Consider the following 23,541-nt stretch of genomic DNA (forward strand, 5'->3'; position numbering starts at 1 on the left):
ACATTGCTTTTGGGATCCCATTTGTAACCAGTAGTGATATTACACTGACTTAACTTTAAATTGCGTACTTTTTTCTTTTCGTTCTCCGCCATTTGAAGGCCTTCGATGTGGAATCATACCTTGTGTTTGGGTTATGACTATGCTTCTCTTGTTTGTCTCCATCTCTGGTGCATGATTACTATACCGCGAGTTAATTTGCTTTCATCGGACATCATTAGCAGAATATCATGCATTTTACAAGTGACTTCGCGATAACATAGCTGTGTAAGCAAGCATATCTTCTTGTTCTGCGAGCGTGGCTTACTTCGAAGTTTTCTTCAGCTCGATGTCGACTTTCTGTTGAATGAAACTACTCCTGTTTCCTTCTCTACATGATAAAAAAACCATTTCTAGCTGTTCATGCTCTTCTTCAGCAGCAAGCAGCCATTCGATCATACTTACCCTCGATATTAACCCTGCTCAGGCGGTCTTCCTGAGCTTCGGAGAGCATTATTCGTCTTCTGGGAAGCAAGAGGCAGAGAACATGCTCTATGAACCTCGACTAATTTCCTCTCGATGGTGTTGACGTGCTTTGATTTGGTTTATTTGACACATCAAGAAAAAATTGCAGCCGGCAACTACCCAGGCTGGCCGCAGAGCGCTATATTTTCTTAGACAAGATGTTCAGTTCAGGCCTACGTCGAATCAGTTTTTCCAAATCCTATGCTCTCTGTAATGGAATTAGCCACAAGTACAAAAGCCGAGAGCAGTTCCATTCATGCTTACACGGAGAAGTTAACATACAGATCTTGAGTGAACATGACCATACCAGAGCTAATTCCTCATACATAAATGTAGATAACCCATTGATAAATTATCTTTTGGCCATCAAGGTAGAAATTTTAATACTTAAGTGCACCCGATCCGAAAGGGCGAATCGGATCAATCGGATCGGTACTCATCAGTCTGCAGGGACGACATCGGTGGACAAGAAATTGTACAAGTACAAATCCTGCAAAGTCCCCTTCAGATAGGCGTAATTTCTCAGCAATCCATCTCTTGTGAACCCGGCCTTCTCCAACACCCTCTGGGAAGCCTTGTTGTCCACCCCGACAAAGGCCTGAATCCTCAACACATCAGGGAAGTCCACGAACACCTGGGGCAGCGCCATCCTCACCGCTCGGGTCGCCACGCCCTTCCCCCACCAGTCCCTGGCCAGGCCGTACCCGAAGTCCGCCCGGCACCTGTCGTCCCCCGACCCGGGCCAGGCGGAGACGAACCCAACGCAGCGGTCCCCGACGCAGACGGCGCGGCGCCAAGGGTGCGGTATGCAGACGTCCCTGATGGCGGCGAGGGCCTCCTCTATCGAGGTCAGCGTCTCCCATCTGCCGAACCTGGTGACCTGGTCATCGCCTGCGAACGAAAGGAAGTCGTCGGCGTCAGACAATCCGAAGGGACGGAGACTTACGGCCGACGGGTCTGGGTCCATCGCAAAAGAGCTCATACGATCTTCTTCTCTGGAGGAAACCCACTACTTTTTATTATTCCTAAATCAGCAAAACGAAGCTGCCCCGAAAGTGGGTTAGCGACATGAACGAAGCACCCTTACCCATGTCCAATGAATGAAAGATCTTTCACTTCGGAATTGGACAGGGGCCGCGCGAACGCAGGCCCCCGCTGCCACAAATTATGACGTAGGCTCGACCACTTGGGCCGACCTTGGGCTAGCACCCCTCCCCAAAGTGCAATGGAGGTCACTAGGCCCAGGCCATGAGCTTGCTTGATCGCCCATTGACCCCGTCCAGGTAAGTGATTTGCCCTTTCGCCCGGGCCTTTCTCTTGTACTGGTCAAACTCTCTCGCCGATTCCCCGGTCGCTCTATGTGGGACAAAGAGGAGAAAGATATGGATGGAGGAGCCGGTCAAACTTTGCCGAGAGTCAGTCGTGATTCGTACCGTTGTGCTTCGCAGTGATTTGCTCTTTTGGCCGATTCACCATTGAGGAAGAGAGAAAAGGGTGAAGGAAAAAGAAACGGGAGAAGAGCATTGGAACGAAAGACGTTCCCCGTTCCAAACTCCTCTTGGGGTAATTTTGATCAGCTTGTTCGATCGAACAGGTCATACAGTTCTTACACTAGATGTCTGCGGGCAGCCATCCTCCTCTCCAGGACAAATCCTTAAGGCCGACCAACTTACACCACAGAAGAAGTCAGAATTCCGAGTAGCAAGGATTGCCGAACCCTATTTATGTTGCTCTTGCTGTTGGGTCCTTCCTTGTTTCTTCTTGTGAGCTTTGTTGTTCGGGGCGCAGCCCAGAGGTCAGACTGACGAGTGAGGGGAAAAGCATGCATTGAACATTCCTCACACAAAATGAATGCTGCTCTGCATATTGTTGTGAGAGAGATGAAGTAGAAGATGGTGGTGACTGTCAAGAGATGTTCTCTCGATTCCCTTTATTCTCTAAGATTGTATATCATCTTCCTTGATTGATCATGATTGTTGTCCAGACTATTTCCGCTGTTTGTCTCAAAAAATGAACATGACCATTGGACTCACCGCCCTCGGACGAAACAAATCGTGAAATTTGGTCGCCAACGGACCTGGGCAGCCGCCACGCGCGCCGCTGCATCATGGATCCACTGAAGCCCGCTTGTAAGTGTGTTTCCCACGCATCTCGTTGGCCATTTTGACATGAAACGCCACAGCCAGAGGTACCCTGTCCTCCGACAAGACAGAAAAGCCAAATGCCGTTGCGAAACTCCTCGCTTGCAGCGTAAGCTCTCTACTCCACTCGGCCGCGCGTTGCTCACATGGCCAGACGTCCCTACACGTTGCTGACGACTGTTGATGTCGCCTCACACTGCTGCGACGTCATCTCCACATCACCCTGACGTCGTCTTGCCATGTCAGGACAACCACATCATCATTGACAATGGACCATTGACCAGATCGAACGATGATCGTCGACTAGAAATTGACTGATCTGTTCGTGAGGTATTTCGATGTGCCGGTTTCTTCACATTTCTGTAACTGTTCTTTTGATTTCTATTGGCAAAGTGCACGTAATGGATAAATTGGAAGTCTCGTTACCTATCGAGACCGTTTTGAATAACACAAACTATATTTTATGGGCTCAAGAAATGTCTAGTTCTTTGGAGAGGATGCAAGCTTTGGCGCTATGTCACTAGTGATTTTAATGAGCCTAACAAGACATCCGGCGAGGCTAGTAACAAATTTGTTGAACGTTTGGTAATGGTATAGCAAGAATCATCAAATTCTCATTTGGTGTCAAAACACTTTGATTCCTTCTATCATACTTCAATTTGGTCGCTCGAACATAGTAAATGAAGCTTAGGGTCTTCTTATCTCAGATATTCCGCATTGGATGAAAAAGCTTATGGTCACAATTTTCAGCAGCATTGACGGAAGATTTGCTCCAAATGCTAAAACAGCTACTGCTGGTATTTCCCTCCAATTGTTTTCCATCACAATGTTCTGGGCCCGGCACCAGAAGTTCACCTTGGATGGAAAAAGCCCTTGGAGATTCAAATTTCATAGAAGACAGAAACCTATTGCTCATCTGTCTGTATATAGCATTGTATATCAAGCTTCTGACTCTACTGATGAGTGATTTCCCAGCAGCTATTAAAGAGCTTCTGCTGCGTGGTTTTTAAGGGGGCTTCGCTGTGATTTTATCCGTTGCGCTTTGCAGGTCGGAATATTGTCCGGTGCAGCTGCTGTAGCCGCAATCAGTGCTTGCAAAGAGGCCAGAAAAAATTCTGGAGAGCTCAGTTGTGGTGAGTTAATTTGCGTTTCTTGGACATCATGAGCAGAACATCATGCATTTTACGAGCGAGTTGGCAGAAACTTAGCTATGTAAGCAGCGTGTCTTCTTGTTTTGCCAATGTGGCTTACTTGAGTTTTTCTGCAGCTTGATGTGGACCTTCTGTTGAATAAAACTACTCTGTTTCCCTGTTTTTTCAAATGACTAAAAGCCACTTCTACCTGTTCATAATCTTCTTCAGCAGCAAGCGGCCATTCGATCATACTTATACTGAATGTTAAAGATCGTCTTGTAAGTATAACATTCTGGCATTCGGCGAAGTGGAAAGGCGACGATTAATAGTTCGGATTTACTCTTTTTACTTCCTCCACTTGCCATGCTTTCTGTCGATTGAATTCGCCACACCATCTTCGGAAGTTCTTCCAACGCCCAAAAATGATGAAAAAATGGAAAAAAAAAAAAAAAAAACGAACGAGTTCTTTCATATGCATAAAGCTGATGGCAGTTCCATTTCGTACTCCATGAAGAAGTAACATTGAGATCGCGATGGACATGACTATTCTGGAGCTGATTCTCGTACATGATGAATGTAGCTAACTTAGTGACTTGAAAAATGTATTAGATCAGCCTATTAGCTTTTGGCAGCAAGGTGAAAATTTTTCGACTTCAATACGCCTTCGAGACTCGACCCGAACGGCCATCGGATCGGCGGCACTCATCTGTCTGCAGGGACGACGTCTGTGGACAAGAAACTGTACAAGTACAAATCCTGCAAAGTCCCCTTCAAATAGGCGTAATTTCTCAGCAATCCATCTCTTGTGAACCCGGCCTTCTCCAACACCCTCTGGGAAGCCTTGTTGTCCACCCCGACAAAGGCTTGAATCCTCAAGACATCAGGGAAATCCCCGAACACCTGGGAGAGCGCCAGTCTCACCGCTCGGGTCGCCACGCCCTTCCCCCACCACTCCCTGGCCAGGCCGTACCCGAAGTCCGCCCGGCAACTGTCGTCCCCCGACCCGGGCCAGACAGAGATGAACCCGACGCAGCGGTCCCCGACGCACACGGCGCGGCGCCAAGGGTGTGGCATGCAGACGTCCCTGATGGTGGCCAGAGCCTCCTCTCTCGAGGCCAGCGTCTTCCATCTCAAGAACCTCGTGACCTGGTCGTCACCTGCGAATGAAAGGAAGTCGTCGGCGTCGGATATCCTGAAGGGACGGAGGCTCACGGCCGCTGGGTCTACTGTCTCCATCACAACACCTAAGAACTACGATTTCTCTAGCAAAATACAGTCTTTGCATATCTGATAGTGGCAGAAGAGACCCGGACTTTACGTAGAGAGTAGATTTGACTTTGGAATTGGGTAGGGGCCGCGCGAACGCAGGCCCCCGCTGCCACAAATTATGACGTAGGCTCGGCCACTTGGGCCGACCTTGGGCTAGCACCCCTCCCCAAAGTGCAATGGAGGTCACTAGGCCCAGGCCATGAGCTTGCTTGATCGCCCATTGACCCCGTCCAGGTAAGTGATTTGTACTTTCGCCCGGGCCTTTCTCTTGTACTGGTCAAACTCTCTCGCTGATTGAGTAGCCAATCTGTGTGGGACAAGAGAGAGAGAGAGCGAGTGGACGACTCGGTCAAAAGGGTGTTTCTTCCGAACAGGGGACTCATTGGGAGGTCTAAGGCGAGAAGAATCAAAAGGGTGTTTCTTCCGAACAGGGGACTTGCGAAGAGATTCGTGATTGTACTTGTTGTGGTTCGCAGTGGTAGCTTTTTCGGCTGATTGAGAGAATGGTAAAGATTTAAAAAAAAAAAAAAAAAGGCCGGAACGAGCATGGAAATTGAGGGTGTTCCATTCGAAACTCCTCTGGGTATTTGATCGCCTGAACTTGAGCGGTTTGTCTGAACAGTTCGAATAGTTCTAGATGGGTGTCTGCGCAGCAGTCAACTTCCTCTCCATGACGAACGGAGGATCAAACACTGCTGATGTTGCTCTTGGAGTCTTCTGGCTTCTTCTCGGGAGCAGAGACTCCTGTTCTTAGCTGGCTGTTGTTTAGTGCGCAGCTCAGATGTCAGACTGATGAGCTGAGTTGAGTGAAAATCATCAATTTTGAACTTTTCTCACATAAATAATACACAGACAGTGACTTTATATTAACAAAAGCTAACTGAACAATGCTCTGCACATCTTTCTGCCCAAAAACGAAAAAATGCTCTGCATATCTTTGTGAGAGAGAGAGAGAGAGAGAGAGAAACCCGAGTCCGAAAGCCTTTGAATCGGGGGCCGACTCGGCCCACAAAGAAGAAGTGGAAGGTGGCGGCGACGAAGCAGCGGACAAAGCACGGAAGTTTCAAATTTGTAAATGTCAAATGAATCCTCAACTTGCTCCTTTGGTTATCTTTCCTCTTATTTAATTGCAGAAGCAAGTTCTAGTTTGGCTTCTTCAACTCTCTGCCCTTCAAGTGCTCCAATTTTTCTCCTCCTCGCCACTCTCCGCCTTATCTTCCTTCCTGGGTTCAATCCAAGTTCCTCTATTTGAACTTGCATTGCTCGAATTGCTTTCCCCCGCAGAGCGATTGGCGAGGCATACTGCGTTTTCTGATCCCTGGTGAGTTCTTGAATAAAACAGCGAATCGCAATGTTTTTATTGCTGCCGCTTTTGCTGCTTCTGCTCTTGTTTATGGGTGCTCTTTGAGTTTGTGAGAGTTTTTGGAGCTTTTTTCCAGATTTGTCTTTTGAAAAAGAAGATTGTAGTGAAGCCTGTGGGTGTTGGTTAAAATCCTGCCCAGCTTATGTTGGTGCTTTGTTGCCAGACACTGAGGATGAGAAGATTATACCTTCAGAAGAAAGTAGTAATGATATGTGTGCGTAGTCAGTTGCTTGTCAAAGTCTTTTAGTTTCTTAAATGCTCAGGCGAAATAGGTGTAGATATTCTCCTAGAGGAGGATGTAAAAGTCAGGGAATCGTGTGTTTTCACTGCTCTTTCGTCAAAGTTGACACCCGATGAATTTCGTCCATGTCGTTTGTTCCCCTTTTACGCCTATGATTGAGCTGATTCAAGTGTTCCAATTGTTGCTGCAAGTTGGCTTTGGCCTATATCATTTGCTTGCCCTTCGTGCTGGAGTGATGTGGTTTAGTAGAAGCATGGCCTCGGCTACTGTTTCATGGAATGAGCTGCATACATAATACAAAATGCATTTGTGGAATGACAATTAAGATCAGTCCCTTGGTTGTCGCATCTCAATTGACTTTTCGTGCGGAAGACTTATCTTGCAATGTGTTTTCTTGTTGGCTTCTAGATTGTTGCGAAAACACGACATGGAGGGACAGTGTGCTATCAAGAGAGATGTCACCGAGGTAAACTCTCTATGAGTGCCATCTTCCCAATGTCATTATGATTCTGTCACAAAGTTCCGGTTGGTCGTGTGCTATCCTATTAACGTGTTTCTCATTGTATCGTGAAGTTAATAGGCAATACTCCAATGGTTTATCTCAATAATGTTGTGGAAGGCTGTGTAGCTCGCATCGCCGCAAAGCTTGAGAATATGGAGCCTTGTTCTAGCGTTAAAGATAGGCAAGCAACAATTACCCCTGTGTTACTGCTGGCTTGCATCAATTAGCACACTCTGATAGATATTCGTGGATATTTTACGCAGGATCGCACTTAGCATGATCCAAGATGCTGAGGAAAAAGGCCTGATAACTCCAGGAAAGGTGAATAGAATATTCCGTGAGGCTAAAAGTTCATTCCGAACATCTACACGGCTGTTGCCTATGTTTCACTTACTGATCATGAGAAATTGTTTTTGATGGATTGTATGGCGATTGAAGACCGTCCTTATCGAAGTCACCAGCGGCAACACCGGCATTGGTTTGGCTTTTATTGCTGCCATTAAGGGCTACAAACTTATCCTTGTCATGCCGGCTTCATATAGTATTGAGAGAAGGATTTTGATGCGAGCTTTTGGAGCTGAGGTATATCTCACGGATCCGGCCAAGGGAGTAGATGGGGTCCTTCAAAAGGCTGAGGAGATCCGGGACAGGACACCGAATAGTCACATGCTCATGCAGTTCGAGAATCCTGCGAATCCAAAGGTTCTTTATTTTAATTGTTGATTTTCTTCTGCCTGATTCTTTTTAATTAATCTGTACATGCATCTATGTCCCCACAATTCGAAGGATTGAAGAGTTGGTTTGCAATTGTGTCTGTAGATTCATTATGAAACTACTGGCCCAGAGATATGGAAGGACTCGGGAGGAAAGGTTGATGCCTTCGTTTCAGGAATAGGGACAGGAGGAACTGTGACTGGCGCGGGCAAATTCCTCAAGGAAAAAAGCCCGGAGATCAAGGTCTGCTTGAATTCCAATCGTGTGTTCAGTTAGCTTCAGAGAGATAAATGGCCGCTAAATCTATGTCTTTGTTTACTCTCTCGTTTGTTTACATCCAGGTGTATGGTGTCGAGCCAGTTGAAAGTGCAGTCCTGAATGGTGGAAATCCAGGTTAGTGCGTGATTTATTTTCTCTCCTCTCTGACTCGTCTTTGCTGTTGTTGGAACTCTGTGCAGTACAACTTTAGATATCACTTGAGTTAGGAGCGAGTTCTTTCCTTTTCCTTCTTTCTTTTTTGCGGGGCGGGGTGGGTGACTGTTATCTCCTCAGTAACTACGGTAGCATGGGCAAAAAGCACGAAGAAATGGCATTGCACTATGTGGGAGACAAATTTCACCTCTTCTTTCATCCTCCTGTCCTGATCTATGCTACTGACTTTTTGATATGTATCAACAGCTTTTGGTCGATTATTTGATGGCATTGCGCTATGTGGGAGACAAATTTCACCTCTTCTTTCATCCTCCTGTCCTGATCTATGCTACTGACATTTTGATATGTATCAACTGCTTTTGGTCGATTATTTGATGTCTGAAACATATCATAGGCAAGCACTTGATACAAGGAATTGGTGCTGGCATCATCCCACCAGTTTTGGACGTCAGCTTGCTCGACGAAGTCCTCCAAGTAAGTTCCGAACATTAGGCTGAAAATTTGGTTAGACTATCCACCTTGCTGTCGATTTGAGGATACTTTCCTTAAGTGATTAAATTATGCGACATTTTGTGGCTCTAGATATCAAGTGAGGAAGCTATTGAGACTACTAAGCTTCTTGCCCTGAAAGAGGGTCTATTGGTACGGACTTTCAACTCTGTCGTAACCTGTCTTCTTTCTCCGGAAGCACAAAGTGACCTTTCATGAGAAAATTTCAGACCATATTGATGTGATGGCCCTTACTTATACCAACCGGCTTTTTGCGTTCTCACCTTTGGCAATCTTCCACTTTGTCTTCGAGTAGGTAGGGATCTCTTCAGGGGCTGCTGCTGCGGCTGCAATAAAGTTGGGAAAGCAGCCAGAATATGCAGGAAAACTGATCGTTGTAAGTATTGACTTCTTTGCATTTTGTTCATCTGCAACGCCATATGCTAAAAAGAGATACTATCGTTTCTTCCTTGATGATTCGGTGTTCTGTCTTTGATCCGACACTTTGCTCTCCTCCTAGTTCCCACCTTCAATTTCCGCATGCACAGTGTTGCCTCTCACGCCGTTATTCTGGCCCTGACTTTCTCCTTCTCTGCAGGTTGTTTTCCCTAGTTTCGGGGAGCGTTATCTTTCGACCACCCTTTTCGATTCAATCAGGGACGAGGCTCAAAACATGACTTTCAATTAGAGCGACAGTAGCCACAAATCGGTCCGATGTTGGCAGTGAAATAAATGGGTCGCCTATTCATGGAGATCTCGACTTGTCTACTGAAATGTCGGCTATGGCTTTCCACGTGCTGATGCCATTCCGAGCACAATGTAACAACTCCAATCTCCCCCCCAGGAAGGAATGACTTGCTTTTGTTCGAGATTCAGCATGTTAAGATGTTTTCTGGAACTTATTTGTCGATGAGACGTTACATATGATCTCACCCCATCCCTTCTTGCAATCTTAGAGACTTCAGCATCTAAATAACATGTCTGCAATTTCCTATGAAATTGATTCCATTACATGCTTCGGTCCGGTTCTATTTTCAAACTTTCGACGCTGTAAAACCGAAAAAAAAAAAAAAACCTCGTACAGGTGAAACCTGAGCTTCTGATTCATCGCGCTGTAATTCATGATCATGTTGGCACAGGCAGTTGGAGGAGAGAACTCATGTAGTTCCATGGACTTGCTCTGCATAATAATCCCGTCGATGAGCTTAGCCTTTCCAAGTTTGCTTGGACTTGCGAAAATCAAGATATTGATCCTTTCTGTGTATATGAGACTCGACGATATGGTAATTTTTACGAAGAGACTATTTAAAATTTTAATTATTGAGGATATTTCTACAACGGATTCTTTTATCAATCTCCGCTTTTGCTACCTTCTCGAACTCTTTGAACTTTAAAAGAGTTTCAGATTTTTCCTTCATAAAGTAGATCCATACGTACCTCGAGACGTCGTCAATGAAGGTCACCATGTACTTCATTCCACCAATGGAAGCTTGCTTAATTGGTCCGAACACATCAGAGTGAATCAACTCTAATGGTTCCTTCGCTTTGAATTTTGACTCTTCGTACGGCGGTTGGTGCGCTTTTCCATATTGACAGCCTGCACAAACACTGTATGTTCTCACTTCAAGTTGTGGAAGTCCCGTCAACATTGACTTCTTCATCATCACATCTAGCTTAGAATAGCTAACGTGACTTAGCCGCATGTGCCACAAGTCTGCCGTCTCATTCCTTCTCGTCTTGTCCACACATGCGGTTTCCGCAGACATCACATAGACAGACTCCGTTCTTCGTCCCTTCATTACCGGCTCTTCAGTAATCTCAAGGTTTCGATATATTTTCACATCTCGTGGACCAAATAGGACAAAATGGCCAGACGATGTTAATTGTGCTACCGAGAGAAGATTTTTCTTCATACACTGAACGTGATAGACATTTTGGAGTGGCACCTCGGCATCACTACATTGAGGAGAGACGGTCGTACTACCGATGTGAGCTATCGGTAACTTTGAGTTATTTGCCGTCACCACCACCCGACTTCCCTTGTACTCCGACAAGTTCTGCAGCTTCTCTTTATCACCGGTCATATGGTTTGAGCAGCCCGAGTCAACGATCCAATCATTCTCATAATCGATTTGATTGAATGTTGTTGCCGTAAGGGCTAACTCCTCCTCATCTACAGCGAGGAAAGCCTCAGCATCCCATCCTTCTTCGCTTTTGGAAGTAGCAACATTACTCTTGACGGCCTTCTTTTTTGACCAACAATCCTACGCCATATGACCCTTCTTCCGGCAGTTGTAGCACTTCCCTTCAAATTTTTGGCCATTGCCACGGTTCTTAGAACCATTCCATGAGCGAACGCTCCCTTCACCTTGATGACTTCTCACCTTGTCTTCACCTTGATGACTTCTCACCTTGTCATCATTCTTTTTAGATCCACCGTAAGCATGCTGCTTGGAATTCCACTTGCCTTTGTAGGCATAGAGTGCCTCTTCTTCATTCTTCAATGAGACTCCTCCCATTTGCTTAGCTAAGGCTTCTTGACCAGCTAGCAAATCTTCGAACTCGACAAGCGACGGCTGAATTTGCCATCCTTGTATGGCAGCGACAAAACTCTTGAATTCTGGCTTCAAACCATGGATGATGATTCGCTTCATCCTGGTATCGCCAATAGGAGCCTCCGGATCCAACTCGGTGATCTCTCGGTATAGCGTCTTCACTTTGTGAAAGTACTGTGCGACCGTCATGTCGCACTGCGTCACCGACAACAACTCACTTTCTAAAAGTTGGAGCTTCATGTCGTTCTTCTTAGAGAACAGCTTGGCAAACGTATCCCAAGCTTCCTTGGGAGTATCCACATCTCGTATATGCTCCACCACATCCTCTTCAATCGTCGTCTTCAAAACAAACATGGCTTTGCCCGCTTTAATCTTCCATTTTCGCAATGTCCCATTCGCATCTTCAGCCTCCAGTTGTCTCACATCGTTTCCATTCACAACCTCCCACAAATCCCGGCCTTGCATATAAGACATCATGCAGGTGGACCAAGAATTGTAGCTCGGGTTGTTGAGTTTCTTGATTCCGCCAACGACTTGAAGATCACCCATCTTGACAACAGAGATGCTCACCGAACGCCCGGAAGAAGGCTCTGATACCAAATTGTTGAACGAGCAAGCAACAACAAATGGTTCAATGGCCACAAAATAATTTGATAAGCTTTGGAGAAGAAGACGGTAGAGAGAGTTTCTGCTCTATCTCAAGTTACTTTTTATTCATGAGATCAAAAAACCTATTAAATAGGCATAACATCCAAAACCACTTAGCAAGAAAATAGCAACAGAATAGCAATAACAAAAACCCACTAACATATCTCACTAACTAGAATATCTGAAGAAACAAACCCCTACAAACTAGGATCCCACGTAAAACAAAAAATTGACGATCCTTATAGTTTAGGATTCTATAACAGAAAAACAAATAAACATAAATAAGCAATCCTTGATCACGATGACTCGACGTGAGGGCTGGTGTTGTTGTATTTAATACACTCGGCCACGCGTTGCTCACATGGCCGGACGTCCCTGCGCGTTGTCGACGACGCCCGTTGAAGTCGCCTCACACCGCTACGACATCATCTCCGCATCACCCCGACGACGTCGTCTTGCCATGTCGGGACAACCACATCATCATTGACAATGGACCATTGACCAGATCGAACGATGATCGTCGACTAGAAATTGGCTGATCTGTTCGTGAGGTATTTCGATGTGCCGGTTTCTTCACATTTCTATAACTGTTCTTTCGATTTCTATTGGCAAAGTGCACGTAATGGATAAATTGGAAGTCTCATTATCTATTAAGACCGTTTTGAATAACTCAAACTATATTTTATAGGCTCAAGAAATGTCAAGTGTCTTTGAGAGTATGCAAGCTTAGGCTAATAACAAATTTGTTGAACGTTTGGCAATGGTATAGCCAGAATCATCAAATTCTCATGTGGTGTCAAAACACTTTGATTCCTTCTATCATACTTCAATTTGGTCGCTCGAACATAGTAAATGAAGCTTAGGTCTTCTTATCTCGGATATGTCACATTGGATGAAAAAGCTTATGGTCACAATTTTCAGCAGCATTGATGGAATATTTGCACTAAATGCTAAAACAGCTACTGCTGGTATTTCCCTCCAATTTTTTTTCCATCACAATGTTCTAGGCCCGGCACCAGAAGTTCACCTTGGATGGAAAAAGCCCTTGGAGATTCAAATTTCATAGAAGACGGAGACCTATTGCTCATCTGTCTGTATATAGCATTGTATATCAAGCTTCTGACTCTACTGATGAGTGATTTCCCAGCAGCTATTAAAGAGCTTCTGCTGCGTGGTTTTTAAGGGGGCTTCTCTGTTGTTTTATCCGTTGCGCTTTGCAGGTCGGAATATCGTCCGGTGCAGCTGCTGTAGCCGCAATCGATGCTTTGCAAAGAGGCCAGAAAAAATTCTGGAGAGCTCATTTGTGGTGAGTTAATTTGCGTTTCTTGGACATCATGAGCAGCACATCATGCATTTTACGAGCGAGTTGGCAGAAACTTAGCTACGTAAGCAGCGTGTCTTCTTGTTTTGCCAATGTGGCTTACTTGAGTTTTTCTGCAGCTTGATGTGGACCTTCTGTTGAATAAAACTACTCTGTTTCCCTGTTTTTTCAAATGACTAAAAGCCACTTCTACCTGTTCATAATCTTCTTCAGCAGCAAGCGGCCATTCGATCATACTTATACTGAATGTTAAAGATCGTCTTGTAAGTATAACATTCTGGCATTCGGCGAAGTGGAAAGGCGACGATTAATAGTTCGGATTTACTCTTTTTACTTCCTCCACTTGCCATGCTTTCTGTCGATTGAATTCGCCACACCATCTTCAGAAGTTCTTCCAACGCCCAAAAATGATGAAAAAATGAAAAAAAAAAAAAAACGAACGAGTTCTTTCATATGCATAAAGCTGATGGCAGTTCCATTTCGTACTCCATGAAGAAGTAACATTGAGATCTCGATGAACATGACTATTCTGGAGCTGATTCTCGTACATGATGAATTTAGCTAACTTAGTGACTTGAAAATTTTATTTAGATCAGCCTATTATTAGCTTTTGGCAGCAAGGCGAAAATTTTCCGACTTCAATACGCCTTCGAGACTCGACCCGAAAGGCCATCGGATCGGCGGCACTCATCTGTCTGCAGGGACGACGTCTGTGGACAAGAAACTGTACAAGTACAAATCCTGCAAAGTCCCCTTCAAATAGGCATACTTCCTCAGCAACCCATCCCTTGTGAACCCGGCCTTCTCCAACACCCTCTGGGAAGCCTTGTTGTCCACCCCGACAAAGGCTTGAATCCTCAAGACATCAGGGAAATCCCCGAACACCTGGGAGAGCGCCAGTCTCACCGCTCGGGTCGCCACGCCCTTCCCCCACCACTCCCTGGCCAGGCCGTACCCGAAGTCCGCCCGGCAACTGTCGTCCCCCGACCCGGGCCAGACAGAGATGAACCCGACGCAGCGGTCCCCGATGCACACGGCGCGGCGCCAAGGGTGTGGCATGCAGACGTCCCTGATGGCGGCCAGGGCCTCCTCTCTCGAGGCCAGCGTCTTCCATCTCAGGAACCTCGTGACCTGGTCGTCACCTGCGAATGAAAGGAAGTCGTCGGCGTCGGATATCCTGAAGGGACGGAGGCTCACGGCCGATGGGTCTACTGTCTCCATCACAACACCTAAGAACTACGATTTCTCTAGCAAAATACAGTCTTTACATACCCGACAGTGGCAGAAGAGAGAACCCGCTTCTCTAGCAAAATACAGTCTTTACATACCCGACAGTGGCAGAAGAGAGAACCCGCTTCTTTTATTATTCCTAAAAATCCGCAAATCGAAGCTTCCAGGAAACTGGAAGAATCCGTAAGGATCTGACGCGACTTTACGTAGAGAACAGATTTGACTTTGGAATTGGGTAGGGGCCGCGCGAACGCAGGCCCCCGCTGCCACAAATTATGACGTAGGCTCGGCCACTTGGGCCGACCTTGGGCTAGCACCCCTCCCCAAAGTGCAATGGAGGTCACTAGGCCCAGGCCATGAACCTTCTTGACCGCCCATTGACCCCGTCCAGGTAAGTGAGTTGCTGGTTGCCCAGGCCTTGATTTTATACAGGTCAAACTCTCTCGCTGATTCAGTAGCCAATCTGTGTGGGACAAAGAGAGAGAGAGAGAGAGCGAGTGGACGACTCGGTCAAAAGGGTGTTTCTTCCGAACGGGGGACTTGCGAAGAGATTCGTGATTGTACTTCTTGTGGTTCGCAGTGGTAGCTTTTTCGGCTGATTCCAACTTGAGGTGAAGAGAGAGAATGGTAAAGATTTAAAAAAAAGCCGGAACGAGCATGGAAATTGAGGGTGTTCCACTCTAAACTCCTCTGGGTATTTTGATCACCTGAATTTGAGCAGTTTGTCTGAACAGTTCGAATAGTTCTAGATGGGTGTCTGCGGAGCAGTCAACTTCCTCTCCATGACGAACGGACCTTGGTTGATTGACGGAGTCAAATTCCAAGCCAAAAGAGAATCAAACACTACTGATGTTGCTCTTGGAGTCTTCTGGCTTCTTCTCGGGAGCAGAGACTCTTGTTCTTAGCTGGCTGTTGTTTAGTGCGCAGCTCAGATGTCAGACTGATGAGCTGAGTGAGTGAAAATCATCAATTTTGAACTTTTCTCACATAAATAATACACAGACAGTGACTTTATATTCACAGAAGCTAACTGAACAATGCTCTGCACATCTTTCTGACCAAAAACGAAAAAATGCTCTGCATATCTTTGTGTGTGTGACAGAGAGAGAAACCCGAGTCCGAAAGCCTTTGAATCGGGGGCCGACTCGGCCCACAAAGAAGAAGTGGAAGATGGTGGCGACGAAGCAGCGGACAAAGCACGAAAGCTTCAAATTTGTAAATGTCAAATGAATCCTCAACTTGCTCCTTTGGTTATCTTCCCTCTTATTTAATTGCAGAAGCAAGTTCTAGTTTGGCTTCTTCAACTCTCTGCCCTTCAAGTGCTCCAATTTTTCTCCTCCTCGCCACTCTCCGCCTTATCTTCCTTCCTGGGTTCAATCCAAGTTCCTCTATTTGAACTTGCATTGCTCGAATTGCTTTCCCCCGCAGAGCGATTGGCGAGGCATACTGCGTTTTCTGATCCCTGGTGAGTTCCTGAATAAAACAGCGAATCGCAATGTTTTGATTGCTGCCGCTTTTGCTGCTTCTGCTCTTGTTTATGGGTGCTCTTTGAAGTTTGTGAGAGTTTTTGGAGCTTTTTTCCAGATTTGTCTTTTGAAAAAGAAGATTATAGTGACGCATGTGGGTGTTGGTGAAAATCCTGCCCAGCTTATGTTGGTGCTTTGTTGCCAGACACTGAGGATGAGAAGATTATACCTTCAGAAGAAAGAAGTAATGATATGTGTGCGTAGTCAGTTGCTTGTCAAAGTCTTTTAGTTTCTTAAATGCTCAGGCGAAATAGGTGTAGATATTCTCCTAGAGGAGGATGTAAAAGTCAGGGAATCGTGTGTTTTCACGGCTCTTTCGTCAAAGTTGACACCTGATGAATTTTGTCCATGTCGTTTGTTCCCCTTTTACGCCTATGATTGAGCTGATTCAAGTGTTCCAATTGTTGCTGCAAGTTGGCTTCGGCCTATATCATTTGCTTGCCCTTCGTGCTGGAGTGATGTGGTTTAGTAGAAGCATGGCCTCGGCTACTGTTTCATGGAATGAGCTACATACATAATACAAAATGCATTTGTGGAATGACAATCAAGATCAGTCCCTTGGTTGTCGCATCTCAATTGACTTTTCGTGCGGAAGACTTATCTTGCAATGTGTTTTCTTGTTGGCTTCTAGATTGTTGTGAAAACACGACATGGAGGGACAGTGTGCTATCAAGAGAGATGTCACCGAGGTAAACTCTCTATGAATGCCATCTTCCCAATGTCATTATGATTCTGTCACAAAGTTCCGGTTGGTCGTGTGCTATCCTATTAACGTGTTTCTCATTGTATCGTGAAGTTAATAGGCAATACTCCAATGGTTTATCTCAATAATGTTGTGGAAGGCTGTGTAGCTCGCATCGCCGCGAAGCTTGAGAATATGGAGCCTTGTTCTAGCGTTAAAGATAGGCAAGCAACAATTACCCCTGTGTTACTGCTGGCTTGCATCAATTAGCACACTCTGATAGATATTCGTGGATATTTTACGCAGGATTGCACTTAGCATGATCCAAGATGCTGAGGAAAAAGGCCTGATAACTCCAGGAAAGGTGAATAGAATATTCCGTGGGGCTAAAAGTTCATTCCGAACATCTACACGGCTGTTGCCTATGTTTCACTTACTGATTATGAGAAATTGTTTTTGATGGATTGTATGGCGATTGAAGACCGTCCTTATCGAAGTCACCGGCGGCAACACCGGCATTGGTTTGGCTTTTATTGCTGCCATTAAGGGCTACAAACTTATCCTTGTCATGCCGGCTTCATATAGTATTGAGAGAAGGATTTTGATGCGAGCTTTTGGAGCTGAGGTATATCTCACGGATCCGGCCAAGGGAGTAGATGGGGTCCTTCAAAAGGCTGAGGAGATCCGGGACAGGACACCGAATAGTCACATGCTCATGCAGTTAGAGAATCCTGCGAATCCAAAGGTTCTTTATTTTAATTGTTGATTTTCTTCTGCCTGATTCTTTTTAATTAATCTGTACATGCATCTATGTGCCCACAATTCGAAGGATTGAAGAGTTGGTTTGCGATTGTGTCTGTAGATTCATTATGAAACTACTGGCCCAGAGATATGGAAGGACTCGGGAGGAAAGGTCGATGCCTTCGTTTCAGGAATAGGGACAGGAGGAACTGTGACTGGCGCGGGCAAATTCCTCAAGGAAAAAAACCCGGAGATCAAGGTCTGCTTGAATTCCAATCGTGTGTTCAGTTAGCTTCAGAGAGATAAATGGCTGCTAAACTATGTCTTTGTTTACTCTCTCGTTTGTTTACATCCAGGTGTATGGTGTCGAGCCAGTTGAAAGTGCAGTCCTGAATGGTGGAAATCCAGGTTAGTGCGTGATTTATTTTCTCTCCTCTCTGACTCGTCTTTGCTGTTGTTGGAACTCTGTGCAGTACAACTTTAGATATCACTGAGTTAGGAGCGAGTTCTTTCCTTTTCCTTCTTTCTTTTTTGCGGGGCGGGGTGGGTGACTGTTATATCCTCAGGAACGACAGTAGCACGGGCAAAAAGCACAAAGAAATGGCATTGCGCTATGTGGGAGACAAATTTCACTTCTTCTTTCATCCTCCTGTCCTGATCTATGCTACTGACTTTTTGATATGTATCAACTGCTTTTGGTCAATTATTTGATGTCTCAAACATATCATAGGCAAGCACTTGATACAAGGAATTGGTGCTGGTATCATCCCACCAGTTTTGGACGTCAGCTTGCTCGACAAAGTCCTCCAAGTAAGTTCCGAACATTAGGCTGAAAATTTGGTTAGACTATCCTCCTTGCTGTCGAGTTGAGGATACTTTCCTTAAGTGATTAAATTATGCGACATTTTGTGGCTCCAGATATCAAGTGAGGAAGCTATTGAGACTAGTAAGCTTCTTGCCCTGAAAGAGGGTCTATTGGTACGGACTTTCAACTCTGTCGTAACCTGTCTTCTTTCTCCGGACGCACAAAGTGACCTTTCATGAGAAAATTTCAGACCATATTGATGTGATGGACCTTACTTTTACCAACCGGCTTTTTGCGTTCTCACCTTTGGCAATCTTCCACTTTGTCTTCGAGTAGGTAGGGATCTCTTCAGGGGCTGCTGCTGCGGCTGCAATAAAGTTGGGAAAGCAGCCAGAATATGCAGGAAAACTGATCGTTGTAAGTATTGACTTCTTTGCATTTTGTTCATCTGCAATGCCATACGGTAAAAGGAGATACTATCGTTTCTTCCTTGATGATTCGGTGTTCTGTCTTTGATCTGGCACTTTGCTCTCCTCCTAGTTCCCACCTTCAATTTCCGCATGCACAGTGTTGCCTCTCATGCCGTTATTCTGGCCCCGACTTTCTCCCTCTCTGCAGGTTGTTTTCCCTAGTTTCGGAGAGCGTTATCTTTCGACCGCCCTTTTCGATTCGATCAGGGACGAGGCTCAAAACATGACTTTCGATTAGAGCGACAGTAGCCACAAATCGGTCCGGTGTTAGCAGTGAAATAAATGGGTTGCCTATTTATGGAGATCTCGACTTTACTGAAATGTCGGCTACGGGTTTCCACGTGCTGATGCCGTTCCGAGCACAATGCAACAACTCCAATCTCACCCCCAGGAAGGAATGACTTGCTTTTGTTCGAGATTCAGCATGTTAAGATGTTTTCTGGAACTTATTTGTCGATGAGACGTTACATATGATCTCCCCCCATCCCTTCTTGCAATCTTAGAGACTTCAGCATCTAAATAACATGTCTGTAATTTCCTATGAAATTTATTCCATTACATGCTTCGGTCCGGTTCTATTTTCAAACTTTCGACGCCATAAAACCCGAAAAAAAACCTCGTACTGGTGAAACCTGAGCTTCGGATTCATCGCTCTGTAATTCATAACCGTGTTGGCACAGGCAGTTGGAGTAAAGAAGTCATGTAGTTCCATGGACTTGCTCTGCATAATAATCCCGTGGATGAACTTAGCCTTTCCAAGTTTGCTTGGACTTATGAAAATCAAGATATTGATCCTTTCTGTGTATATGAAACTCGACGATAAGATAATTATTACGAAGGGACTATTTAAACTTTTAATTATTAAAGATATTTCTACACATTTAAAATATAAAAATGTGTTTTAAACACATGCAATCGGTTTCACTGGACCGATCGGTTCGATTCCAAGCACCTTCGGTCCGATCCCCGATTTCGAAAATTGGGAATCGGTCCCTCAAGTCCGGCAACCGATCACTCCTAAATTTTTCATGTCGATAAAGCTCGATATGTGTGGATAGAAGATGGACCAAAATTATTTATTTTGGGAACATGCCAACAAAAGAAATGCTACACCTAAGAAGTCTTGTGACAATAATTATCCACATCGGCAAAATATTTATCAATAAAACCTTTTTTTTTTAGAAATATTTCCCAAAAAGCATCTTTTTTATCATAACGTATTTTCCGAAATAAATACACTAAAACCTCGTGATTAAGGAAAACATTTCCAATTGTTTTCAATAGTTTGTTTTCATTTGTTTGGTACTTTTAGAGAAGGCGTTTTCTTTTTTGTAAGAAGGAAAAGTTGCTTTCCTTCGATCTAAATTTTTTATTTGCAATTCATGGAAAACTAATATTTTCCGTACATGGATTAGTTTCTATACTGGAAAGTCGGAAAACAATTTTCCGACAATAATTTTTCCTTCAAACAAGCGGACTCTAAGAAGCCTCATGAAAAAAAAATTTAGTGAGTGATGCAATAAAATGTAATTGGGTGATGGAATAAGCGAAAAAAACCCGAGTCATGAACGATCGGATTGTTTAAGGTAGTGCATGATAACACTTCTCGGTTCCAGAAGTCATTCTGGCAAGAAGTGAATTTTTCAGCTTCTGCTTTTTAGCAAAAGTAGTTTTTTCTATTTCTGCTTCATAAGTTGATTTCTGACTGAGAAATGCGTTTGATAACCGAAACAAATTTTTACTTCGACCGGCGACGGCGGCGACCGGGCGGCGGGCGGCGGCGGCGGGCGGCGGCGACCGGCGGCGGCGGCGGTGGTCGGCGATGGGGCGGCCGTCGGTGGTCGGTGTGATCAAAGAAGTAATTCTAAGGTGGAGAAGTAAAAAAAAATTGCTTCTCAAAGTTGGCCAAAAATCTTGCCGGAAGTTAAAAATCTTGCCAGAAGTTAAAAATCCTACCGGAAGTTAATTTTTTTACCAAACGGATTTCTACTTTGGCAAAGTTTTTACCAAACGAATTTCTCTGCCGGATTAACTTATGGCAGAGAAATCCGAAAATAGAAGTGTTATCATGCAGCCCCTAAGCATCCTATATTGCAAAATAGAGTTCCGACAAGATTCTTTTAGTAAACGTGACATTGCTCGTCAAGTAAACTTTGCAAAGTCACTCGGGTAGGACCGGGCAACTCGGTATGAGTGAAAAACTTCATGGTTAAAAAGCGTATAAATCGCTCAAATGGATGGCCGGTTTTTTTAATAAGTATCGATTTGTTTAAGAACCGAACGAGGCCTGGGAAGCCGAACCGGGTTCGCTCGGTTCTCATACCCACCCCTTGACCGCGTCCACCGATCGGCTAAGCTCTCCAAACTCCTCCTCCATCTTCGCGCCGTCCTCGGACCATCTCAAGCGTAGAGAGAGAGAGAGAGAGAGAGAGAGAGAGGAAGAGAGATGGAACCTCCGAGGCAGCTGCCGGAACAGGCTGCGCCGATCTTCAGGGAAGGCATAGCGCTGACGCTCTCCAGGTGGTCGGCTCTTCAGATGGCGGTCGACAACGAGTGGGGCGGCCCCAACTCGCGGCAGAGGGCCGATGAGCTCGGTCACGAGATCTTCGCCTGGTTCACGCAATCGAAAGGTACGCGCACCGATTACGATGCATCATACGTATTTTGATTAGTCCGTGGTGTATTTCGTTTGGTGAACACTTAGCTCGAGTGTTTGTTGGGATTGTTCTTCGTGAATTTGGGGATTGAGCTTCAATTTCCGCGCCGTTGGTCTAATTTGCTTGTTCTTTTTGATCCGATTAGAACCGCTTTACTTTGACGATTTGGAAGATCTTCTGCACGACGCCATGATTTCTCTGAACACTGTGGCCGAAGATGGCAGTGTCGAGGAGGTATGCCTTTCTTCTCCCCTGATTGACTGCGGTGTCGGTGCAAATATGATTGCGCGGCCGGCCATAGCTGGTAAAACATGTTATCGTTATGCTTAGTCTACGTTACTCTGCAGGTAGCGGAGAAGTTATTGATCATGCATGAAGAATGTCTGGAAGGGAACTTCACAGCTATTGAGAAACTAAGGGAGGCTTCTTTGAAGAGGGTAGCACCTGCGCATATCAAGCAGGTAATTCTTGTGAGAATCTTTGCCTGGATGCTGCAGGCTCCTCGTTTTTCTCGTTCGAGGTGATGGGCGATTGCTTGATGATGGGGAGCATTGTACTTGTTGGGAAAATGTTTGAAGAAACTGGGTTACTCATTGTCAATAGCATCTCCGAAGGGGAAGTGATTAAATTGTCATTCTGAAGCATAAAGTGCCTCGGCGAAGCAAGTAATGTAGCTCCTACCTTATTTTCAGCAAGGCACATATATATTCACCAAGCCTCTGGGACGAAAAACTTAAGAGAACAGCGGATGCAGTTTTCACGTGGAATTTTACTTTGATCAGATCATAGAGAGGATGAACTAAAAAGATGAATCTTCGGGGATGTGTTTTGCTCTCTCTTATGACCAACTTCATCTTTTGCAAGGAGATTGTGTATAGCTTCATACTTCATGCTTGTTTTGAGCAGAACTTTTTTAGTCGCCTTTGGTCGCCGCTATAGCTGTGATTGACATTGAGTTTCTGCTCAGTGTGCTAAAATGCAGTCGTTGAGCCATCTACAATCCTGTCTTGGTTGAGACTTTGAGAAATCCTTGAGGGAACTTGAACTGGTTTCTGCTTGCTTGTCTTTAATTTTCAAGTTGGGAATATTCTAGAAGAGAGTGAGGAGGAGCCACAGTAGGGCTGTTTATGTTTTATTGTGATGCTTAGACTCTCCTGGGTGGCATGCATTTCGGTTTTTCCCCCTTCTCTGTTGTTGATGCTAGAAATCCATTCTTTGTTTTGAGGTTTTGACCAGCAAAATGTCTTCTTGTATCGCCATTCCATATATTTTGGTCATTTTAGCACGATATGTAATTCAGTGTCTTCAAGATGAAGTCCTCATTGAAGGCTTGACATTTGAAGACTACGTAACTGATATTCTCGTTCATGCCGATGCATCTCTCTAGGCTATACTTGAAGTCTATCTTATCATGTGCAGGTTATGACCTAGGAATACACTCAACAAGGTGATGTGTGTTATATTCTAGGAAACATCATCTGCATGATCACACTATGTATTGCATAGGACGCCGAAAATGATCTGTGTAAAGTGCATCTTCCTATTGACGGATGTTCATCTCGCATTGGAGACCACTGTATATATCGAACTTACAAGAGTTGTTACATAAGTCACAAATTCTTCTTGATACTACTTGTTGTCTTTATAGGTTGTTGAAGGAGAAGAAGAAGAAGAAGACAGCGATAGTGAAGACATGATGGACGATTCGCCATACATGATGGTGGATGCACCAAAAGCTCAGCCGAGCCCAACTGCAGTCAACAAAGCTGGAGACGAGGGGAGGCCACCTCAGACAGCTGATTCAGATGGATGGACAGTGGTTAGTTCAAGAAAAAGTAGGGCTAAAAAGTTGTAACACCGACCTTGTCTAAGGTTCTGCGAGTATGTATGGTGTAGTTTGTTGCTACTTCTCTTCTTGCCAAGTTCAAAAGTGATCATTAAGGGTTGATGTTTCTTATTAACATTGGAGAGATTCTACGGCGCAAACTGGTGCCAGCACAAACCGGAATTTTTTATCCTCCACTTGGAAGCTCTCTCCCCCTCAATTCATTTTCACTGATTCTTCTCCCCTTTTCAATCTTCAGGAATGAAGCTACAATTGTCGATGATACTTGATATAAA

At 44.9% G+C, this 23,541-nt stretch overlaps 6 protein-coding genes and 3 non-coding genes across 14 annotated transcripts; 3 read left to right on the forward strand and 6 right to left on the reverse strand.

Moving 5' to 3' along the window:
* Nucleotides 1–922: 922 nt before the first annotated feature.
* On the reverse strand, nucleotides 923–1,496 carry LOC115743982 (uncharacterized N-acetyltransferase p20-like). The gene has a single exon (XM_030679040.2). The coding sequence runs from the start codon at nucleotides 1,481–1,483 to the stop codon at nucleotides 941–943; it is 543 nt and encodes a 180-aa protein (XP_030534900.1). The 5' UTR covers nucleotides 1,484–1,496; the 3' UTR covers nucleotides 923–940.
* A 132-nt stretch (nucleotides 1,497–1,628) lies between these two features.
* LOC115744020 lies at nucleotides 1,629–1,792 on the reverse strand. The gene has a single exon (XR_004015770.1). It is a non-coding gene; the product is annotated as a U1 spliceosomal RNA (small nuclear RNA).
* Nucleotides 1,793–4,227: 2,435 nt separating this feature from the next.
* Nucleotides 4,228–23,428, reverse strand: LOC115732155 (uncharacterized N-acetyltransferase p20-like). Of its 3 annotated transcripts, none has more exons than XM_048285911.1 (2): nucleotides 13,951–14,598; nucleotides 4,228–4,397 (listed from the first exon to the last, which is right to left on the reverse strand). In XM_048285911.1, exon 1 carries the CDS (start codon nucleotides 14,528–14,530, stop codon nucleotides 13,997–13,999), a length of 534 nt encoding a protein of 177 aa, XP_048141868.1. In that variant the 5' UTR covers nucleotides 14,531–14,598; the 3' UTR covers nucleotides 4,228–4,397; nucleotides 13,951–13,996. The 3 variants fall into 3 exon arrangements, 2 of the variants coding, with proteins under 2 accessions (XP_048141868.1, XP_048141867.1); XR_007199821.1 differs by lacking the exon at nucleotides 4,228–4,397 and adding an exon at nucleotides 13,743–13,916 and having other exon boundaries at nucleotides 13,947–14,598; XM_048285910.1 differs by lacking the exon at nucleotides 4,228–4,397 and adding an exon at nucleotides 23,424–23,428 and having other exon boundaries at nucleotides 13,743–14,538.
* LOC125312429 (uncharacterized N-acetyltransferase p20-like) lies at nucleotides 4,428–5,074 on the reverse strand. The gene has a single exon (XM_048285913.1). The coding sequence runs from the start codon at nucleotides 5,009–5,011 to the stop codon at nucleotides 4,478–4,480; it is 534 nt and encodes a 177-aa protein (XP_048141870.1). The 5' UTR covers nucleotides 5,012–5,074; the 3' UTR covers nucleotides 4,428–4,477.
* On the reverse strand, nucleotides 5,123–5,286 carry LOC125313630. The gene has a single exon (XR_007197289.1). It is a non-coding gene; the product is annotated as a U1 spliceosomal RNA (small nuclear RNA).
* On the forward strand, nucleotides 6,151–9,781 carry LOC125312567 (cysteine synthase-like). Its single transcript, XM_048285875.1, has 11 exons — nucleotides 6,151–6,365; nucleotides 7,057–7,114; nucleotides 7,222–7,331; nucleotides 7,414–7,471; nucleotides 7,589–7,852; nucleotides 7,970–8,107; nucleotides 8,206–8,257; nucleotides 8,691–8,770; nucleotides 8,879–8,938; nucleotides 9,102–9,182; nucleotides 9,384–9,781. Exons 2-11 carry the CDS (start codon nucleotides 7,076–7,078, stop codon nucleotides 9,471–9,473), a joined length of 972 nt encoding a protein of 323 aa, XP_048141832.1. The 5' UTR covers nucleotides 6,151–6,365; nucleotides 7,057–7,075; the 3' UTR covers nucleotides 9,474–9,781.
* LOC115732157 lies at nucleotides 14,775–14,938 on the reverse strand. Its single transcript, XR_004014314.2, has one exon. It is a non-coding gene; the product is annotated as a U1 spliceosomal RNA (small nuclear RNA).
* Nucleotides 15,670–20,009, forward strand: LOC115732154 (cysteine synthase-like). 4 transcript variants are annotated; one of them, XM_048285882.1, is made up of 12 exons: nucleotides 15,670–16,004; nucleotides 16,697–16,754; nucleotides 16,862–16,971; nucleotides 17,054–17,111; nucleotides 17,229–17,492; nucleotides 17,610–17,747; nucleotides 17,845–17,896; nucleotides 18,219–18,298; nucleotides 18,407–18,466; nucleotides 18,630–18,710; nucleotides 18,912–19,002; nucleotides 19,991–20,009. In XM_048285882.1, exons 2-11 carry the CDS (start codon nucleotides 16,716–16,718, stop codon nucleotides 18,999–19,001), a joined length of 972 nt encoding a protein of 323 aa, XP_048141839.1. In that variant the 5' UTR covers nucleotides 15,670–16,004; nucleotides 16,697–16,715; the 3' UTR covers nucleotide 19,002; nucleotides 19,991–20,009. The 4 variants fall into 4 exon arrangements, with proteins under 4 accessions (XP_048141839.1, XP_030518680.2, XP_048141850.1 ...); XM_030662820.2 differs by lacking the exon at nucleotides 19,991–20,009 and adding an exon at nucleotides 19,122–19,339; XM_048285893.1 differs by lacking the exon at nucleotides 19,991–20,009 and having other exon boundaries at nucleotides 15,672–16,004; nucleotides 17,229–17,372; nucleotides 18,912–19,339.
* LOC115743933 (pre-rRNA-processing protein TSR2 homolog) lies at nucleotides 21,157–23,475 on the forward strand. Its single transcript, XM_030678952.2, has 4 exons — nucleotides 21,157–21,393; nucleotides 21,566–21,654; nucleotides 21,768–21,881; nucleotides 23,069–23,475. Exons 1-4 carry the CDS (start codon nucleotides 21,210–21,212, stop codon nucleotides 23,273–23,275), a joined length of 594 nt encoding a protein of 197 aa, XP_030534812.1. The 5' UTR covers nucleotides 21,157–21,209; the 3' UTR covers nucleotides 23,276–23,475.
* The last annotated feature ends 66 nt before the right edge of the window (nucleotides 23,476–23,541 follow it).

This window comes from Rhodamnia argentea, chromosome 1 (genome assembly GCF_020921035.1).
Source record: "Rhodamnia argentea isolate NSW1041297 chromosome 1, ASM2092103v1, whole genome shotgun sequence".
Taxonomy (NCBI): Eukaryota; Viridiplantae; Streptophyta; class Magnoliopsida; order Myrtales; family Myrtaceae; genus Rhodamnia; species Rhodamnia argentea.

What these genes read in the sequence shown, in the direction of transcription:
- LOC115743982 (XM_030679040.2), bottom strand. Translation starts at nt 1,483, where the DNA reads ATGAGCTCTTTTGCGATGGACCCAGACCCGTCGGCCGTAAGTCTCCGT.
- LOC125312429 (XM_048285913.1), bottom strand. Translation starts at nt 5,011, where the DNA reads ATGGAGACAGTAGACCCAGCGGCCGTGAGCCTCCGTCCCTTCAGGATA.
- LOC125312567 (XM_048285875.1), top strand. Translation starts at nt 7,076, where the DNA reads ATGGAGGGACAGTGTGCTATCAAGAGAGATGTCACCGAG. An exon ending in GCCTGATAACTCCAGGAAAG is followed by an intron (nt 7,472 to 7,588) that starts GTGAATAGAATA and finishes TGGCGATTGAAG; the next exon opens with ACCGTCCTTATCGAAGTCAC. An exon ending in TGCTCGACGAAGTCCTCCAA is followed by an intron (nt 8,771 to 8,878) that starts GTAAGTTCCGAA and finishes TTGTGGCTCTAG; the next exon opens with ATATCAAGTGAGGAAGCTAT.
- LOC115732155 (XM_048285911.1), bottom strand. Translation starts at nt 14,530, where the DNA reads ATGGAGACAGTAGACCCATCGGCCGTGAGCCTCCGTCCCTTCAGGATA.
- LOC115732154 (XM_048285882.1), top strand. Translation starts at nt 16,716, where the DNA reads ATGGAGGGACAGTGTGCTATCAAGAGAGATGTCACCGAG. An exon ending in AAAAAAACCCGGAGATCAAG is followed by an intron (nt 17,748 to 17,844) that starts GTCTGCTTGAAT and finishes GTTTACATCCAG; the next exon opens with GTGTATGGTGTCGAGCCAGT. An exon ending in TGCTCGACAAAGTCCTCCAA is followed by an intron (nt 18,299 to 18,406) that starts GTAAGTTCCGAA and finishes TTGTGGCTCCAG; the next exon opens with ATATCAAGTGAGGAAGCTAT.
- LOC115743933 (XM_030678952.2), top strand. Translation starts at nt 21,210, where the DNA reads ATGGAACCTCCGAGGCAGCTGCCGGAACAGGCTGCGCCGATCTTCAGG. An exon ending in CTGGTTCACGCAATCGAAAG is followed by an intron (nt 21,394 to 21,565) that starts GTACGCGCACCG and finishes TGATCCGATTAG; the next exon opens with AACCGCTTTACTTTGACGAT. An exon ending in CACCTGCGCATATCAAGCAG is followed by an intron (nt 21,882 to 23,068) that starts GTAATTCTTGTG and finishes TTGTCTTTATAG; the next exon opens with GTTGTTGAAGGAGAAGAAGA.